Below are 19,630 nucleotides of genomic sequence, written 5' to 3'. Positions count from 1 at the left end.
CACAGCTACAGATTGGGCAAAGAAGAGATTCAGAGCAGCCCTGCAGAGAAGGACTTGGGGGTGCTGGTTGATGAGAAAATGAACATGAGCCGGCTTCAGTGTGCGCTCGCAGCCCAGAAAGCCAACCGTATCCTGGGCTGCATCAAAAGGAGCGTGACCAGCAGGTCGAAGGAGGTGATCCTGCCCCTCTACTCTGCTCTCAGGAGACCTCACCTGGAGTATTGTGTGCAGTTCTGGTGTCCTCAACATCAAAAGGACATGGAACTGCTGGAACAAGTCCAGAGGAGGGCCACGAGGATGATCAGGGGACTGGAGCACCTCCCGTACGAAGACAGGCTGAGGAAGTTGGGGCTGTTCAGCCTGGAGAAGAGAAGGCTGCGTGGGGACCTCATAGCAGCCTTCCAGTACCTGAAGGGGGCCTATGAGGATGCTGGGGAGGGACTCTTCGTCAGGGACTGTAGTGACAGGACAAGGGGTAACGGGTTCAAACTGAAACAGGGGAAGTTTAGATTGGATATAAGGAGGAAGTTCTTTCCTGTTAGGGTGGTGAGACACTGGAATCGGTTGCCCAGGGAGGTTGTGAGTGCTCCATCCCTGGCGGTGTTCAAGGCCAGGTTGGACGAAGCCTTGGGTGGGATGGTTTACTGTGAGGTGTCCCTGCCCATGGCAGGGGGGTTGGAACTAGATGATCTTGAGGTCCTTTCCAACCCTAACTGTTCTATGATTCTCTTTCCTATCTTTCATATCTACTCTTTTCCTATGTTTCCTACTCTCTGATCAAACCACAATGCATCCTGGTCTCCAATGACTGAAGTCCAGATATGCTTCATGTTCACTGGACATTAGTATTTGCATCTGATACCAGAAACTTCCATGTCAAGCATCTAAAGGACTTCTGTAGTGCCCTGACAAGCTCTGAAGGAAGGCAGGACAGGTCTGCCACAGGAAAAGGAACACGTGTAGGTGTAGTACTGGAGATGTAGTTGCCACAGATTTTGCTATTCTTGAGAAAAGCAGGTGACACTGTACAGTGAATGAAGGTATTTATCTCTTCCTCTAGAGTGCATTCATTGTTTGTGCTAAGATTCACCTGGCTTGTCTGAAGGCCCATTGCAAAGAAGTGGCCATTCGCAGTTTTCTTTGTGAAGATTTGGCTGCAGCGAGCTCCATGCAGGCTACACATAGGATGTAGACCAAGCCAGGATTATTCAAGGGCTGTCTGCAGTTTTGGGCTTCAGGGGAATAAACAAGAAAGAGACTCAGACTGCTTTGCACAATGCAACAAAAGGATTCCTTTGACAGAGCAGCAGGGCAGAATTAATTCCTTCAGCAGGCAGAAGAAACCCAGTCATTATACAGCGTTTGCTGTGTTAATACTACAAAAATAGGATGCTTTTAGTATAGCTTGGTTTTGTTCTATTTCACATCACTATACTTGAGATACCAACAAAATACTTCAGCCAAACATAATGAAGGAGGAGGGCAATGTAATGCCAGACGAGGACCAAGTACAGACAATGCATTAACTGTACTTCCCAATGGAGTAACAAATCAGCATTTGTCCACTCCCGTATTTAGAAAAAAGGTCCTTTTCATGCCCTCAACTCACATGGCTGTAACTGCAGTTATTGTTCTATCACTGTATGTTAAAACTACATACACCATCTGTCTTTCTCATAAGTAGACTTGGTAGCCTAATCTCATCCAGCCTAAGGTCAATGATTTCAATATGAAAAGTGACTACGTTTGAGAAGACCTTCAAGCCTGCAAGCATTTGCTCTTAGGTTCTCTAGAAACCACCCAGGTGCTCTTCAGTCTATACACCTGAATAAAATCTCAGGCTTATAGAAGCTGCAGCTACTGTGGTTACACTATATACACCCTGTCCTGCAAGGGCAGGGATGCTCTTTGTCACCATCAGGAGAAACACACATTTCATGTACTTTTATTGCCCATAGAAGCCTATCTTGTAGTTCACCCATTCCCTTAGGGGGACTGCTGTCCTCAGAGGCTGCTAATTACAGCAGCTGAACTCAGTTCACTTGTTACAAGCTCAGCCTGAAAACAGATCTCATTGAATAAATGAGCAGCAGCACAGCAGTTCAAAGTGCTCCACAAGAGGTGCAAGGAATTTAATTTCCCCTCCCCCTCTGCCCAAGCAGTCTTGAGCCTTTGCTGAGGCTGCTGATTAAGGACAGCAATTTAATTCTAACTGGGACAGTGATTCTATATAGAAATAGCCCAGAGCATTCACTTAGAAAAGGTATCAGACTACTCCCAAGAACCCAGCACCCAGCCAACATACGAAAAGGGAGAAGGAAGACGCCCGCCATCCCTTCACCACTTTTTGTGGAGCCTGAGATACTTGCAAGCCTCAGGCAAAGTCTCTTATGTCAAGCACACTTTTGTAATTCTTTCCACAGCAGCAGAAAGCATGTGACACCTTCACTTGTGCTCACTGACGTACTTCGCTGTGCTTCCACAAGTGCTGAAGCCCGAGTGTGTGAAATACATAAACAAACACATGTCAAACAAGCTTCACAAATCTGCAGAATATACAAGTATGGAACACTTTACATACAACAGGTTGCCCTTAGAGTGCAAGCTTTCCTTTAGGATATTTGCGTAATTTGTACTCCCATCTCTCAGAGAACTGTTGAGAATTAAAACAACTGACTTAAAAACCGCTGCTGCATTCAGAATGATTGATATGTGGTGCACATACATGCATATGACCATCTTATTGACAAATCTGCCCCTGGAAGATGTTGTGTATAATGAATGACAAAGTTAACATCAAAACCATGAGATTTAGAGTTAGTCCTTTCCTGTGAAATTGTCCCTGGAGTTAAGATTGCTCAAGCCTTGACCCCTAAAGTCTTTCTAAGAAAAGATCTACAATGGAGAGCCAGCTGGGCAAAGAAGCACAGAAGATAGCAGGAAACTGGTCCAGATAAAGACAACCACCACTGCACCTCTGAGGCTTTATTTTACAGATGAAACCAACCTGACACCAAAAGACACATAAGAAATTGGAGGACAAAACCACAGCAGAGAAATAGCAACACTACTATGCATTACTGAAATGTGATGACCTCCACAGCTTTACCAGACATTACTGCAGTCTGCATGGGAAGGGTGTAGGATCTTTTCTGCTTCATTCCAATTTTTTTTATGGACACTGCACTCTAGATTCAGCCTTGCAACATGCTCTCTAAGATAACCATTGAGGTCCCTCAGATTCACATGGTACTCTTACCAAAGGGGAAGAGAATAGGCTCAGCATAAAGAAGCTTATCTCCAGAAATACAGGCTATTTGCGCATTTAACCTCCACTACTGTTAATGGAATTGTGCATGTTGATCTTTTGCTCACGAGGTCCACACTAAACAGCACCATCTCACCATTTAGCTGCCACTCCTCTAGCCTACATTTCATACATGTCTGTTCGAAATACCATGAAATGCAGCGGTAGAGTGGTTCACTTGGTTACACTAAAGCTTTGCCAAAAGAGCATTTCTGTGTTCATATAAAACCATCAGGGGTTAGAGAAGCAATGATACACAAATAACCAAAGTAACTCTGGTATACTGATTTATTGCAAGGAAATCCTTGGATCAAGATACTTTGGATTCAATCCAGAAGACACAATAGCACTAGCAACTAACACACTTACTTTTCTTCTGACATTTGCTACTACCACAATTCAGACAACCAATGGTGACCTGAAGGTCAGACATTTCCCAGCAGATAAGACTAGCTGGACTATGGCTCCAGGCTCTTCATTCCACCAGCCGATGTTTCAAAGCTGAGAAGTTCACAGCATGATGAAATCATCATGCTTCATTAACAACAAATATGTGCTTGTTTTCTTTAATAAGCAGTTAAGTACATTAATTATCCAACACAATTCCAACTCTGGAAAAATAATTTAAGAACTACTCTCTTCACCAGGAAAGGAGCAGCCAGAGCGAAAGAGTATCTCAGGTGTAGATGGTGACACTGTCCACTGACAGGTGATGCAGTACACAATGAAAAGGAGAACTAACCTAGATAGATTTTGGTGGTTTACTCCCAGAGTTGGGAGGCATTTACATGCTGTTCATAAGTAACACCACACACACATCCCCTGCCTGCTCTGAAAATGTGTAATAAATGCCACTGTGAAACCATAATATTCCAAAAGGACCCAAGCCCCTAAAATGAAGAAATGCCCATAAAAATGGCACATTGTATCAGCCCCACAGCATTCAATTTGCCCAGGTAATTTCCACTGTCTATTCCATTACCAAGAAAAAGCTGCAAATTAACTTGCACTTTGAGACAGGAAAAAAAATTTAAAAAATCAATACAAAACCGAAGTCTATAAAACTCAGACACCAACAATCTCACACTTCCTAAATTTAGTCTGCTACACCCACAGTGTAATAAGGATTCCAACAGGACAACAGGTACACTGAACAGAGAGAACAGAGGAAGAAAAACGATGCAGCTTTTGCAAAGATGGCTAACGAAAGCACTTCCTCCAAATGCTAAGACGAAAAGCACAGGCTTCTGATGCACCAAAAATAAATGCAATACATGCATTCATGCTGTAAATTAGCTCTCCACAGGTGAACAGACACAGAGCTCCTCTGCCTTTCCATTTCACCTAGCCCCCTCCAGCCCCTCTGACTTCTGCAGATATCCTGTCTGTTACAGAAATGCAGTTAAAACAAAAAAATGCAGAAAAGCCAGCATTGTCTCCATTTGGCACATTTTTGGAACTATGATTCAATACTAATTTAAAAGTACTTATAACCAATTTAAATAATCTTTCCAGTTGATGCTGCAAAAGGGAACAGTTAGGAGATGAAAGCTGCAGGGATCACTCAAAAACATCACAGACCAGGAAGGGCATCTGAAAATACCTGTCCTTCACCTCTCGCAACCTGTTCTGTTCCTGTATATATACACACACATCCTCTTCCTTTGCCCTGCCAAACAGATCATTTATCATATTTTATGAAAGCTTAAACTGAGCTTGATGCCGCCAGGCTACAGATGCTTACAGCTATTTTTAAAAGTTCCACTATTACTGCAAGATTGAAGCAATCTCTTCACACCATTAAAAAGGAAATTTGACAGGCAAATATTCAGACACTAACAAATAAACCCGTCCATCCCCCTGTGGCACATTCATTAGCACCTACCTTTCCCTGTAGTCATCTGCAGTGCCAGTGAGATGCTGGGTAAGAGCACTGTGCTCCAGGAGCAGCCCAGCAGCCCTACAGTACATCTCTCAGCAACTTAGCCACCAGCAAACTCTCCACCCTCACTCAGTGTGACCTAGCAGGCAGTGATTGCCACCTCTCCTCCAAAATAAAAGCCTGCTTTCAGCTGAGCCCCATGCATCCTCCTATGCCCACTTGCTCACATCCCTCCCTTCCAAACTTGAGAATCTAAAATCCAGGAGGCAGTAATGTGCTTATTTACCAAGTTGTGTAACACAAAAGGCACAAAGCTCATCTTGTCCATTTATACCTTCCACAAGGATGTGCTATGAATTAAGAGTACGCATCCAAATACCACTTGGACATTACTGCTCTCTCTGCTCCTGTGCAAGTGAAAGTATTTCCTTGCTTTTTTTCATGCCACAGGAACACTGAGTCAATGAAATGAATTTTCTATTTAATTTTCTATTTCAACTTGAAAACAGTATTCATACAGAACAAGCCATAACAGAAACTGAATTGCACAAGGAGTTATGTTTGTTGCTTCTAAATCAATCTGTGTTAACACAGACAGCCATCCCTCCTTCCAGTCTGTGATTCTGCTGCTTGGATGTGTGTTGACAAACAAGCAATACACCACACCCACAGATGCATGGAACTGCTTCAGAAATGTGGGTGATTTGTCCTCCTTATAATAAATACCAAATAGTATTCAGTGACTCAGCTTTATTACCAGCAAAACACAGGAATTTATAATAGTTCTAGTTTCCATCTAATTGCCTCAAGTCTCAAGTTTTCAACTTCATAAAGAATCATAGAATCATAGAATAGCTAGGGTTGGAAAGGACCTCAAGATCATCTAGTTCCAGCCCCCCTGCCATGGGCAGGGACACCTCACACTAAACCATCCCACCTAAGGCTTCGTCCAACCTGGAGGCTTCCTCTAGTTCCAACTCCCCTGCCATGGGCAGGGACACAATCCATCATGAATATTCAGATTTTAACTGGGTGGGGTTTATTCTAGTTGGACTTCTTGATTATCAGCAAAATGCAAAATCACTTCTGAAACGGAAGGAATTCTTTTACCACAAAGCTGTTAAGCAAGGGAATGTTTCCAAGCATTTTTCAGTAACATAATTCAGCAATTTAAAATGTCCGTATAAAGCTCCTTGCTCATCCAAGACCATGACTAAATATGACACATCTAATTTCAACAGATTCAGATTTTAATGTTATTTTTAGCAGCAATACTGGTTGCACATAGCATTAACAATTGTGGACATGCTCAAGGAATATCGAAGAAAAGATCTGTTTAAAAACCTCTGTTTAGGTAAGTAGTCATTCCTTGCTTGATGTTTGCAGTATATTAAACTATACCTGCAAGGCAAAATACTTAATATTTTAACTTAATTCTTTGAGGGATGGCCAGTATACCCTGAATAGATCAGAATCCTTAGCTTTTGATTTAGTAAATAACTTCTTTTCAGAAACTCTCAGGGAAATTTTGCTTAGAATTCTGCATTCCTTACCATACTCTTCTAAATGGCTAAAAATAGTTTCAACATGCACAATACATCAGATAATAGATATATGAAAAATTCTTGCTACAGGAGAATTCATTCAGCAAATAGCATATTTACTTTAAATATCTCAAATAAAGAGGTAGTTCTACTCAAGAATAACACTGCTCCTTCTTCATAGGCTTCCAGTAACTACAATTATCACACCTGCTATTTTAGCATTGTTTTGATTAACTTGCTTACTCTTAGAACTTACATAGACAACTACTGAAATTGCATCCTCTCCCCACCATACTCAGTGCAAGTATCTGTGAGGGAGATCTCAGCTCCAGACTTCTGGCTTTAAGATCTGCTTTGATTTCCTTGCAGCCCAAGACCACTGCCACCTCCACTATCCCTAAATCTTGCTCTCCCAAGTAAAGTCAAAATGCAACATAGATGAGGAAGTTCAATCCCCTCTCTACTCACAGGTACCACCGTACTCCTCACCACCACACTAATCCTGCATGCACCAATGTAGAATCATTTCCCAAAAACTGTGACTTATGTAAAGGAATGTCATATTATATTGCAATGATCATGAGCATAAAAAAAAACAACCCACAACACTGAAATATTTTGATTACTAATAGCTTTGGTTTCAGTCATAATTTCCTGTATATCAGCCTGTATCTCTCAGCAATTCGCTTACTTCATTCTTAATCTGTTCTGAAATCCAGGTCCGATCAAGACAGTTCAGATACATGAAAAAACTGTACACTTTATGTTCAGGTCTTACAGATGTAATACCAAGGAAACCCATACAGCATGAATTTCGTGTAGTCTCTGTCAAATACCCCCTCTCTCTGTATCACATCCAACTAAGGATCATCGCACAATGCCACACAAATACAGCAGCTGACTAGCTGGCAATTACTGGCTTTCATGCTGAAAATATATTTGTCCCAGAATAAGGCATCTGCATAATTAGCAAAAGCAGTTACACAAAAATAATTAGCTTGCTGAAAGCCCAAAGGAGGAAAAACTATAATTTTTGCTTCAAGAAGCTGACTAATTATATGCCAAATAACTAAATAGAGATGCACTGAGAATCATCGAGAAATCCAACATGGATTTTAACTTCAGTTCTAGCTGTAAGGCTGGTGGTAGCCTAGCAACAAGCAGCATAGTTCAGGCATGCCAAAACCTCCCTACAACTTAATGAAACACCTCAGACTACTCTGCAAGCCTCCCCCACACCCCACTACGTATTTCATTCCTGTATTACTGATAAAAACAAAGCCTGGCCAAAAAAATTATCAAGCAATTCAAGATAAACCCAAAGCAGCACTAAAGGACCATGGTACAGAAAGTAAGTTAATAGAAACCACATTCATTATTTTCATAGACTTAAAAATCACATTCTGATTAGAGTTGATCCATTAGATTTATGAGATCAGAAAATGCCCTATTATTTGAAACACCTTTTCTAGCAGACTAAGATTTCTGTTTGTTTGTGACTTGCAAACCATTAGTTCAGAAATGATGTACAATTTGCAGCATACTCGCTGATCTCTGAATTACTCCTGATACCCGAATAATACTTCTGCAATTGCTTACTTTCACTTGAATCCTCAGTGAGCTGGTAGAGGAAGCTGTTATCCCAAACAGCAGCCTTGGTGCTAAGAGACCAGTTTTAGTCATCATTCGTCTTCAACCAGTTCTTTTGCCATATTTCACTATTTAAGAAGCCACAGTCACTTTCTCACCTGCCCAGTTCAGCTATGTTCTGCAGTAAGTCAGGTTTGACAACCACTTTCAAGTCTTGTTGTAAATAGCCTAATTCCAGTGTTCCTGGGCCAGCACTCGGTTACAAGTGACACTTCTGCCAACAACTTGCTCTTGGTTACCCACCCAAGCTATCCACCAGAGTAGATATTCACCATATTCACCCACAGGATCACATTTAAAAAGAGTTAAGAGTTGATCTTGCTAGTGTGCTGGGAAGCCATGATGTAACTTCAGTTAACCTTTATTTCAGAGGCATGCATTAGCCCTGAGCAACAAGAAGCCCTTCCCCAAGGGGTGAAGCGTGTTACTTTTCAGCCAGGTCTGTTTTGCAGCAGGTACAGGCAGCAGACAAGGGCAGAAAACCCCATGCAAGTGAGCTAACTCTCCTCCTTCGACAGCACCGTTTTACACTGAGAAGGGCTTACAGACTGCAGTCTGCATAAACATTTGTCAGTCTGCCTCCCAAAACCTCTGGGACCCTCACACAGCCTGCATAGAGGTAGACTTAGTACATGGCAGCTACAGAGAAGACCAAACTCAAGCTTTTGAGACAAAGCACAACTGCACCACATGGCCTGAAGTCACCTGATCCAGGCGGCGTAACATGAAGGTTATACATTAGGTTACATGCAAGGTTAAAGCACTGGGGCTATGTTTGGCTCATGGTGTTATAATTTAAAAGGGGCAATAGTACAGTCAGAGACAAAGGCCCCCATAATCAATGCTGGACTCTGCCAGACTCAGAGGATTAATAAAACTGAGACAGCTGTTTCCTGAGAAAGGCAGATCATCGGGATGTGCAATACTTACCATCATCTTTCCTGATGACTCTGACAACAGCTGAAAGTGCCACCTTTTTTCAAAAGCTCCAGGAGGTGTCAGGGACACAAATAACCTGACAAATCTGGTTTGCTTTTAGGCCATAATAAACTTGTGACCATGAGTGAAGATAAGCATCCTCCCCTGGCTTACACAACCTCAAAAAGATAAGCTGAAAGTTGTACAGAGCTGTTGACATGTTAGATATGGTGAGCATATACGCTGTATTTGTGCTGCGCTTGGCAGGCAAGGAAGAAGCAACAAACCAGCCTATAGGACTACAAGGAACTGAACCCTCCCCTCGCATGCACAAAAAGCAGTATTAATAAATTATGTTTTCATTAGCTTCACAAATAAGAGCTACTTAAAAATAACTCGTGCAACTACAGACTTTTTTTGTTTTTATTGTTAGGGAAGATTAAACGTTTCTGGCAGAACAATGGGATATCCTATCCTTTCCACACCTTGCTCTCTTTGACCCTTTAATACTCCTCCACTTCCCCCCAACTCCCTTTCCCCCAGGCTATTTTTGGTCTCAGTGTCCACACAGGATATTAACAGAGGAGAAATGCTAACACACACACTCTAAGGACTGCATCCAGACAGAGTGCAAGCAAGGGCAGTGAAACACCAGCAGATCACATTAAGCAGAGTGGGTAACACAGGAGTACTTGTGTCAAGAAGCACAAAAAGCCTGTCGATGGAGTCAAGGGCATGAGACAGTGTGTGTAAGGTCTCAGGCACTGTGCCTGCACAAACATTAAGTCTTCAAATTCACCAAAACAGTGACAGAGAAAGGGGTACTACAAGAAAAAACAACTCTAATAAAACTAGAAGATCTAACATGCATAGATGCTTTCCTTGCATGTATTTAAAAAATAAAAAAAAAAAAAGTTCCTATGGAATCCTTCTTTGGTAATTTTAAAACAGATGGCTTGCTCTCCTGGAAAGAGATGGTAGTAAGAATTGCCTACCCAGAACAGGTCATCCCAATTGTCCCATCTTGCTTTTGATGTTTTCCATGGTGCCAGCAGCCTTGAATCACATCACACCATGCACTAGAATGTTCAGACTGGAGACCAGAGCCACTTCTCAAAAACCAAGGATTCACAAGTGATATCTCTGGTACAGTTCTGGGATGTGTGAATGCTAAAATGACTGCATAGTTAAAACTTACATTGCAAATGAACTAACTCTAGTTTCTTCCTCTTCATGTGTATTCTTACACGTACCCCACATATTTCATATTAAATACTCTTCTAATCCATTGTGACCGACTCGATTTTCTACCAAAATCACCTTCATTTGGGCTAGAAAAAACCCTCCGGAAACTTAGCTTAAATTTGGCTAGAGGTACATTAAGCTCCAAAATCCTTCCCCGTCTGCAAAGAGAATAAACCCAACAGAAATCCCACCCACAGTCATCATCCCACCAAAGGGGTGATGGTTAAAAAGACCATGTAGCAATACTTCTCACCAGAGAGCACAAGTCTGCCTCCTCGAAATCCAGACCACAGCAATCTACATAGTGGAGTGATGCATCAACTTAACTTTCTGGTTTTGAAAGCCCAATCTGTTCCACTACTAGCAAAACAAAAGTTCTACCTTAGCCTAGCCAAACAGAAAGCAGAGAAGCTGGATCAGCAGTAAGCTTGTTTCAGTTAGAGTTAGGATTTCAGAACAAACACCTGGAGGTTGTAAGTCTTAAGATGTTTGCTAACGGATTAAAAATGTAATCCATTATTAAATTTATTTTAAGGGGTGGGGGGAACCCACCCCTTAAAAAAAAGGTACATTTGTTTCTCAACTGCATCTTTTTGCCACTGTAAGCCTCATGTACCAATACATTATGCAAAGGCATAATTTTAACTCATTCCATCACAGAGGAACCTGCACTAAGTCTTCATCTTCCCAAACATATAAGAGAATATCGCACCACATTTCTGAATAATCCAAAATACAACTTCAGACTTTTCAAGTAAGTCAATTTTATTAGGTCCTGCAGGAATAAAGTTTACTGTATTTTTAAAATTAATTTGGCAAGAAGAATGGTGCCTAGAAGTGAAAAAGGTATTTTTTACAATTTAAAAGAGCAGAGACACCTCTGTTCTCTTGGTTTCTGAGAGCATGGTGGGAAAGAATGGGGACATCGCCTCTCCTGCTCCTGGCCTTGCAGAGTGTGGGGGCTTGATAGGAACGCACAGCACTGAACCCATGTTCTTCATCTCTGCTCTACTCAGCTGTTGGCAGAAAAATTAATTCCCTCACCGAGAATTCTCTCAAAACTCTATTCCTAAAAAATGAGTGATACTTAATTGAAAATACTTTCTAGTTCATAAGCTTATCTATAAGAAAAGCAGTAATAAACACTTTTTTCAATCAGCAAGCTACTAGTCTCAGACAAGGAACATTCTCCTTCCAATACTACTATGAAGACCGAGCAGATTAACTGAACAGCAATTTTATGTGTTGCAAAACCTATGTATATATTTCTGATCACCCATACTTTTCTTCCTTAACAGAATGACTGTTCTGTGTCCATGTCCATTTGAATGTCTCACCAACTGAAAACTGCTAAAAACAAGAAAATGCAAATACTCCTACTCACCACTTGAATTCTGGATCATGTTTCCAGATTTTTGGACCTCATCGAATTTTGTAAAAATTACATTCAACCTGTTTGAAAAGTAAAGAAATACACAATGAAAGACGAATTTAATGTTTAGGAATCTCTTAATTTAAGATGCTCTAGGACAAACTTTGCTTAACTCAGGTCATTGGGAGCACTGTCCAAAATGTCACTGTAGAAGGAAGTTACTTGAAAAATAAAAGTATCATAGCATGCAACAGCAGATAAGAAAAACTGAGAAACAACTGAATCTACAGAGGTGTAAGATATAATTGGAAATACTATAATACTGAAGACATAACATGTCTAATTCTAGATGCATTTCCAGTCCATTATTACTTCATTTATCTTAAATATTTGCAGAAATACCACAAAACCTACCCCTAAAAAAACAACTTCACCCAACATTTATCTTTGGCCCTGATGCTTCTCTCATTTGTGTCACAGGCCTGGTGGAGCAGAAGACCCTTATCTCATCTCATTAATCCTTCCCAGAGAATTTATTACTTTCAGCCACATTGTGGCAGCAGGTATTTTCACTGAAGAACAAAGGCAACAGTACTGCCTACCCTGGCGTGCACCCCACCTCTGAAATAACCTCTTGCCTCCTCCCTCTGTGCATTGACACACTGCTATCTTCTCCATCCTCAGGTCCAACCACACTCCACCCTGTGCACTGGAGTTTTTGGCAAAACATGGAACAGCTTCTTACTGCACCTGAAGTGGCAGGCACAGAGGGACAGGGCTTGGGTTTTGGGGTGGGGTTTTTTTACTGGGGCTGGGGGGAGGGGGAAATTAGGGTTGTTTTTTTTGTTTGGTGTGGGCTGTTGGGGTTTTTGGGGAGACAGGTTTTTTTGGGTTTTGGTTCGTTATGATTTTTAATAAAGCCTTGGAACTGATGATATTGACTGTATTGGTTTTTCTTCTTCTAAACTGCATAAACGAAGGCTACTCTGAAGAGTCCCCTCTACACATGCAGAACATCCAGAAAAAACACCACATTAAATCTTAAATCAGTTAACTACACATCTGTTATGTTACTGCTTTTCCAAAGATGCTGTGGCATCCTTGGCCAAAGGTACAGGACCTACATCAAGGGAAACCTGAGTGTATGATATAAAAAAAAAAAAAAAAAAAAAAACCACATACAAAACAACCCTGATCCCACGAAAAGGTTCAGTCATGCAGCTCCTGAAGCCTTTTAAAGGAAGGAAGGGAATAAAAAGCAGCCCAAAAACAGTGAAGACATAAGGATATTACAACTTACCGGGACTGGGGTAATCCTTTTTTACTGAGATCAGCCCTTACACGTTCACCAACGTGTCTGTAAATTTCCACAAGGCTGTTTATTGCTGCATCTCGAACCTGAATGCGAGACATGAGAGAAATCAATCATCTTTGTAATTTAGATAAATCCTTGTCCTACCTTGGAGGAAGAAATCTGCATATTTCTCAACAGTTGCCATTATAGCCATTACCACAGTGCTCAGGAACGAGCTTCCACCCCTGCATTTCAGATATTAGCAGTATCAAGAGGTCTAATTTAACTGAAATGGCAGTCAAGACGCAAGATGAAAAGTTTCATACATAGGGATACACACAAGTAGCTTGGCTGCCTCTGCCAAACTCCACGCGTTGTATTCAACAGATATATTTACTAGACTAAAAAAGCAAGGACACACACACAAATAGACCTTATATTGCTAGTATGTTATAAAAGAAACCAATTTTTAATGCCATCTTATAAACGTGTTTCTGTGTTAATAAAATATGGAAGGAAGCATAATCAATCACCATGAATTTTGCATGTTTTCCAAACTGATTTGCGAGAAATCGCTGAGCACATCACCCAAAAGAAGAGCCACAATGTGATTAAAGTGTCACCTTTCGGACTGAACCCCCTTTCTCCATGAGGCAGAGAAGGTATCTGCTTTGCCTACAGAAATACCCACAGAGCATTTCTGCTTCTTAGAAGATGGCTTGGCATTATCAAAGCACCAGCACACATCAGGACTAGACAGAGGATATTTTGTGGGAAAAAAGCTAGACTCATAGGCAGGAGTCAAAGGACAGGTAGGTATATGTGCCCTGCTTCCTAGACAAAAAAACAAAACCCTTGACTTGCGCTCATCTTGCCCCGCTGTGCTCCACAGCCTTCCCATTCAGCAGGTCACTGCTAGTTCCCAAACCCCTGCCTTCACTCACACCAGCCCTTAACTCAATGGTCTTGCCTCTCTTCTTTTTGCCCACCAGCCCCATATGCAACCAGGCAGGACTTCTGGGCACAGCTCAGTAGAGATTCTCTGATGTCCCCCAGCTTCTGGTTATACAGACCCTAACCCAGCCTTGCTCTGACTCCAACAGCCAAGGAGGAGAAGTGGCAGCGCATGAGTGGCACCTCACACACCTGAAGTGAGTCCCCCTGCCCTGGGGCCCATGCCCACACATCAGCAGCAGAGGCATGGCTGCATGATCTGGAAGGACTGTGTATAAAGTTAATCAGAGGTACAGTTTCAGGACTGGGTAAACCCCACATTGGGTAAGGCAGGGAGCCACTACTATCACACTGGGTTTAGTCTATGACAGCAATAACAAAGCTTCACTCAAAAATAAAATTGAGCAGTAACCATAGTTTAAATACTGTTGTCATACCAGATGCTAGTAGGAAACAACTACTCTTCCTGAAAAGAGCAGTAACAGAACAGCTTCTATGTCCACAACAGAAGGGAAAACACCGCATTTGACCTGGGTATGTGTTTTTTCATCATCTCTCACCAAGAGAGGGCAGCATTGACCGAGCATCAGGTTCCCCAGCCACAGAGGGCACCAGCAGCACAGAAGCAGCCCTAGGGGAGGCCAGGACCAGCCCCCGCCCCAAGGCAGGTGCTGCTCAGCCAGGAGACACTTTGACAGCCACTTGTCTGATCAGTTTGGGCATGGGCTTTCTGGGATGAGGAACCAAACCCAGGAGAAGGTGCAAGAGATCAGCCCCATTTCCCCCTGCAGCTGGGTACTGGGATAATGAGCTATGCCAGGCACATAGAAGAGGCACTGCAGAGGCAAAACACGTGTCAGTGCCCTCACCAACTTTCTGATTCATTTACTAGCTCATCAATGGCAGGACCAAGGTGTGTGTCTGTGCCACAAGTACCCCCCACACACACCCTGAAGAATAAGAGCTTGCTCAGTCACAACTCAAAAACTATGAAAGACCCTGAACATTAAACTTTCTCAGAAACTTCTTGGGGTAACAGGTTTATCCTCCTGCATGGGCACAACCAGCAAAGGAAGGTTGCTTCACATTCAGTCCCTCTTCAGCAAAGGGAGGCCCCAACAGCCATGGGACTACAGCTAACTCCCTGAACAATGCAAATCCATTCCCCAGCTGGCCACCCCATACTTCTCTCCAGCTAAACATACCAGACCTGGATCACATGTCACCCATGCTGGGAGGGCAAAAGGAATATTCAAAACCTGCTACTACATGTTATATGACAAGTTTACACCCTGCTTTCCCTCCTTTCCCCCCCCTTCTCACTAATACTTGCATCTAGTTTCAGGTTAGGTCCTGTCCAGGGCAGGACAAAAAGCATATAGAAGTGACAGAATCCTTCCAACATGTATTTTCATTTGGCTTGCATTGCTGATTTAGGGTTCCAGTACAGCTTGCTTTCCTTCCACACCTTATTCAGAATCTTCCCGTACAACTTCTGGCAGTACACATAGCCAGGCTGTCCAACCGGTCTCATCTGCCCTCCCTGCCCAGACTGGTTCATCTCTGAAGATGAAGGATGCTGCACTAAGCCCAGAGGGTTCCCTGCAGCCTCCCCTGCATTCAGACTGTAAATCACAGCAGTTCCCTTCCCACAAAGGTTTCCTGCTCTGTTCGTATCATCTACAGATTCGTGTTGTTCTTTTGAACTCTTGGAGTGATTGCTGTGCTGGTTTAGGCAATACTTCAAATCACTTCAGAAAGGGCTCTTCAAAAACAGCTCTTCAAAAAGGGCTCTTCATGAACAGCATTGTTCAGAGCTCACCACCAGAAGCACAATTAGCTAATTTACTAGGCAGAACACAGAGCCCTGCTTACCAACAAGGCAATCAGCACAACCTTTAGATGTGACTCACACCAAAAGCTTACCTGGCTGTTCGGATCTCCAAGTAAGTTACATATATGTGGCACTATCTTACTCAGTGTTAAACTCTGAGCTCCAGATCTGGGAACAAAGAACAAGAGAGCATCGGTGTGAATCACAGACCAGGCTTGCGTACATAATACAGGTCTGCAGGAGGTTCTGACTTACGCATTGAGTGTTGCAATAAGGCAGAGGCAAATCCCTTCTCTTGTCCGGAAATTCTTGTGTTTGAATCCTCCTAGCATCCTGTCCCACACATACTGTGGAAGACAGAAAATGAGGTGAGACAGGAAAGAAAGGAGGAGGGGAAGACACAGATTCTTTCTTCCAGAAGATATATACTATAACATTTCTGGAGCTTAAACATAAGCTTTACACCCATCCAAGCAGAACAGGACAAGAAGCTGGAAGACAGTTTTAGATCTGTCATTCTTTGTTCTGAGCTGACTTCACAGTAATTCCTCACTAGTTAAAACAGTACTTTTAGTTACTGAAAGCAAGTACCTTCCAAAGACCCAGAACTACTACTCTGACATCCACTCATCTCATCCTTGGGAAATCCACTGACACTCCCATGTATATCCTGACATGCAACAGCATTCCCAAGAGAAGCAAATATCTCATAACAAGGTGTAGGGAGATGAAGCCACTTAAGACAGAGCCACAGGAGGAAACCCTCTGACAGAAAAGTTCTCCTTTTTAAGCAGCCAGTCAGTCACTCACACTGCAAAGGGCTTTCAAGCATACCTGAGGGTTAGCAGCTTGTTCCATGATTTTCAGCAGCAAGGTCTGATCCTGCTCCCTCACCGAGTCTTTAGAGTCTCCCAGCCTATCAAGTAAACTTGGCAGCACTGAGGAAAGAAAACATGAACATCCAAATCCCTCCAAAGAAAACTCAGAGTAGCACAGCCCCTCTGCTCCCTCCCTACATGGATGGAGGGACCACCCCTCCCACCCTTCAGCAGAGCCTGAAACCTCCAAGAGCCTCCCAAGTGCTCTTCTGGAGAGAAAGCCGCTTTTGTATACAGCAGCCACAGCAGATCCCAAAAGAGCAATGGTGACATCCCCCCTCCGCGTGCACACACACACACACACACAGAGCCCTTACCTGTGCCAATTTGGGCCTTGAAGCGATCTTGCAAGCGGGATACTAATGCAGAAATTATATCAATCCCCAGGAGAACCACCTGCAAGCACAGAACAAATGGTGTTATAGCGTACAGCACTTTGCCCCTGCCCTCAGCCAACACATCCAAGAGAAGGGAGTGCTGGCACATGCTCCCCTGGGAGAAGGGCCCCTTCTCATCCATGCCACCAGCACTGCTCAGATACCAGCATTGTATAGGTACACACAACTCCTCTTTTCGTGGCTTCTGACAGACAAACCAAGTGGCTTGCAAACAGAAAAGTCCGCAAATCATTGCTCCCTGTGACATCTAGTAGCCAAAATTCACCGCCAAGAACTTGACAAAGCCAACACCTGTAATTGCCAGTCAATGCTAAATTCATACATATGTGCAACATACCCATACAATATGTATAACAATTTCAATATTTGCTGTAGCCAACATTTCTAGCTAATTGTAATTACTGTACTTATTGTAATTATAATTAGAAAATGATGTGCACTAACAGCTAGTTAATTACTGACTTGCAGAAATTAAGCCTAACACTTTCATGACCCAACTGCAGCCAAGGCAAAAACACTTTGTGTGAGAAAAGTTTTAGGATCAGAAAACCCACTCCGATTAACGCAATTTAATAACTACAAAAAATACCTACACTGCATACTGAACGTACTGTGCCACTTGTATACTAAATACTTGGCAAGACCCTGCAGACTGCGATAGTTCTGGTATGAGCCATCTCTCCGTAGGTCTTTGGAGTGAAGCACAGAGGTCTGTAATCCACAGCAATGCAACGGGCGGCCAGGCCCCCGCGGCGGCGCTACCCGGGCTGCACAGCGCAGCCCCGCTCCCTGCGGACCCTGTGCCACCCACTCACACGCCCGGCCGTGCCGGGCAGCCGGCAGAGGACGCGCTTCGCCTCAGCCCGGCATGGCTGGCCAGCCCCTTATGCAAATATCACCCGCGTGGCGCTGAGCACTCTGGGTAGCGCCCCACAGTCGACAAAAACGGCTTCCACCGGGGCCGGAGGCGGCCGGCAGCGCCGCTCTCCGTGCCGCAACGAGCGGAGCGCGGCCCCGGGCCGGGCGGCGGGGGAGCGGGTCCGGCGGCGCGCCGCCCCTCGCCCGGACCTAGGGCGCGGTCAGCTTTCCCCTGCAGGGAGGCGCGCGGTGCGTGCCGCCTAACCGTCCTTATCTGGGGGTTGCGCGGCTGCCCGAGGAGCGCATGGCGAGGGCAGCCCTGCTAACGCCTTGAGCAACACAACCGGCGCCCGCCCCGTGCGCGGCGCAATTTTTGGAACCTCGCACCGCGGCGTGTGCCCGGCGCGTTCACCACAACCGCCTGTCCCATGCTCCCGCTGCGCCGAGTCCCGGCCTGCCGTGGCACCGGTTGGTGCTTTGTCTCCGCTGCGCTCTGACAACGCGGCAGACGGCGGCACTCCCGGCGCTTTAGTGCTCTTCCTCCCCCCCACCCCCCGCTTTTCTCGACCAGAAGCTGTACCGAGTTTAACCTTCCCGCTGGAGCTGCATGGCTGCTGCACCCCGTGGGTCTGTAACCCAAGCTTCAGCTCGCCTCAGATTCGCTCCGAATTCAGCACGGGAGCCCTGCACAGTGCAGAGGCAACGGCCGGCTCCAGTCCACTGAAAAGAAACTTCTCAAACAAAGCCCCCAACATATCCCTTCGCCCTCTACACGCAGCTCCCGCAGTTTCCTCCCATCACAGAGACAGATCCTTCAACCATGTGATTTTTCTTCCTTTTTTTGTAATTCAGCATAATTACCAGAGTGCCATCAAGATCTAGAATCTGCATATGCCAGAGGAGAGTTTTCCTCATGCTGTTATAAGCCATGTCACATTTCCACATTCACCTTGCACAACCAGATTTAATCTACTCTTATCAAATGCTCATCAGCTGCCTAAAGGCCAGTCACTGCCCACTCAGCTCCTCCCGGCTAGGGTATGGCAGCACAGCCCAGGCAAGGGAATGCCTCTCATCAGCCGAGAGATGCTTTTAAGGAAAGGCACTGGGACTCAGAATGCCAGTCATCACTCATGGCTGTCAGATCAGGGTCCCGCCACAGCAGCACCCTGCACAAAGTCTTAAGTCTGCTGCTTGCAATTCTGGCCGTGTGCCCCGGAGATAAATCTGATCCCTGGAGACGGGTACCTCTTCTCCAAACTGCCTGCAAGCCAGAAAGAGCAAGGGGAACTCATCAGTGAAACACGAAGGAAACAAGCACAGTGTAAACATAGCCAGCTATTCCTGCAGGATCAGACAAGGAGCATGAGCTAAGCCTCCCAAGACTTTTGGCTGGTGTGCTCATAGAAATTGAGAGCTAATTAACACACTGATTATAGTGTGCTTGGACAGCTACTGCAGAAGCAACCACTGGGGTTGACCAGGTGTTATTCCCT

At 44.1% G+C, this 19,630-nt stretch overlaps 1 protein-coding gene and 1 non-coding gene across 2 annotated transcripts in view; one reads left to right on the top strand and one right to left on the bottom strand.

The window, feature by feature from the left end:
• CLASP1 (cytoplasmic linker associated protein 1) overlaps window positions 1-19,630 on the bottom strand; it is a 179,966-nt gene that overhangs the window by 115,497 nt on the left and 44,839 nt on the right. Inside the window, exons 3-8 of the mRNA XM_065671467.1 lie at window positions 17,196-17,274; window positions 16,835-16,938; window positions 16,256-16,347; window positions 16,093-16,168; window positions 13,219-13,316; window positions 11,931-11,998 (exon numbers count right to left, since the gene is read on the bottom strand). Coding sequence (XP_065527539.1) covers window positions 11,931-11,998; window positions 13,219-13,316; window positions 16,093-16,168; window positions 16,256-16,347; window positions 16,835-16,938; window positions 17,196-17,274 — 517 coding nt within the window. The remainder of the gene's footprint in view (window positions 1-11,930; window positions 11,999-13,218; window positions 13,317-16,092; window positions 16,169-16,255; window positions 16,348-16,834; window positions 16,939-17,195; window positions 17,275-19,630) is intronic.
• Window positions 18,398-18,515, top strand: LOC136012430 (U4atac minor spliceosomal RNA). Its single transcript, XR_010611729.1, has one exon. It is a non-coding gene; the product is annotated as a U4atac minor spliceosomal RNA (small nuclear RNA).

This window comes from Lathamus discolor, chromosome 3 (genome assembly GCF_037157495.1).
Source record: "Lathamus discolor isolate bLatDis1 chromosome 3, bLatDis1.hap1, whole genome shotgun sequence".
NCBI lineage: Eukaryota > Metazoa > Chordata > Aves > Psittaciformes > Psittacidae > Lathamus > Lathamus discolor.
Note: the sequence above shows the minus strand (reverse complement) of the source record. Positions and strands in the feature narration are given on the sequence as shown.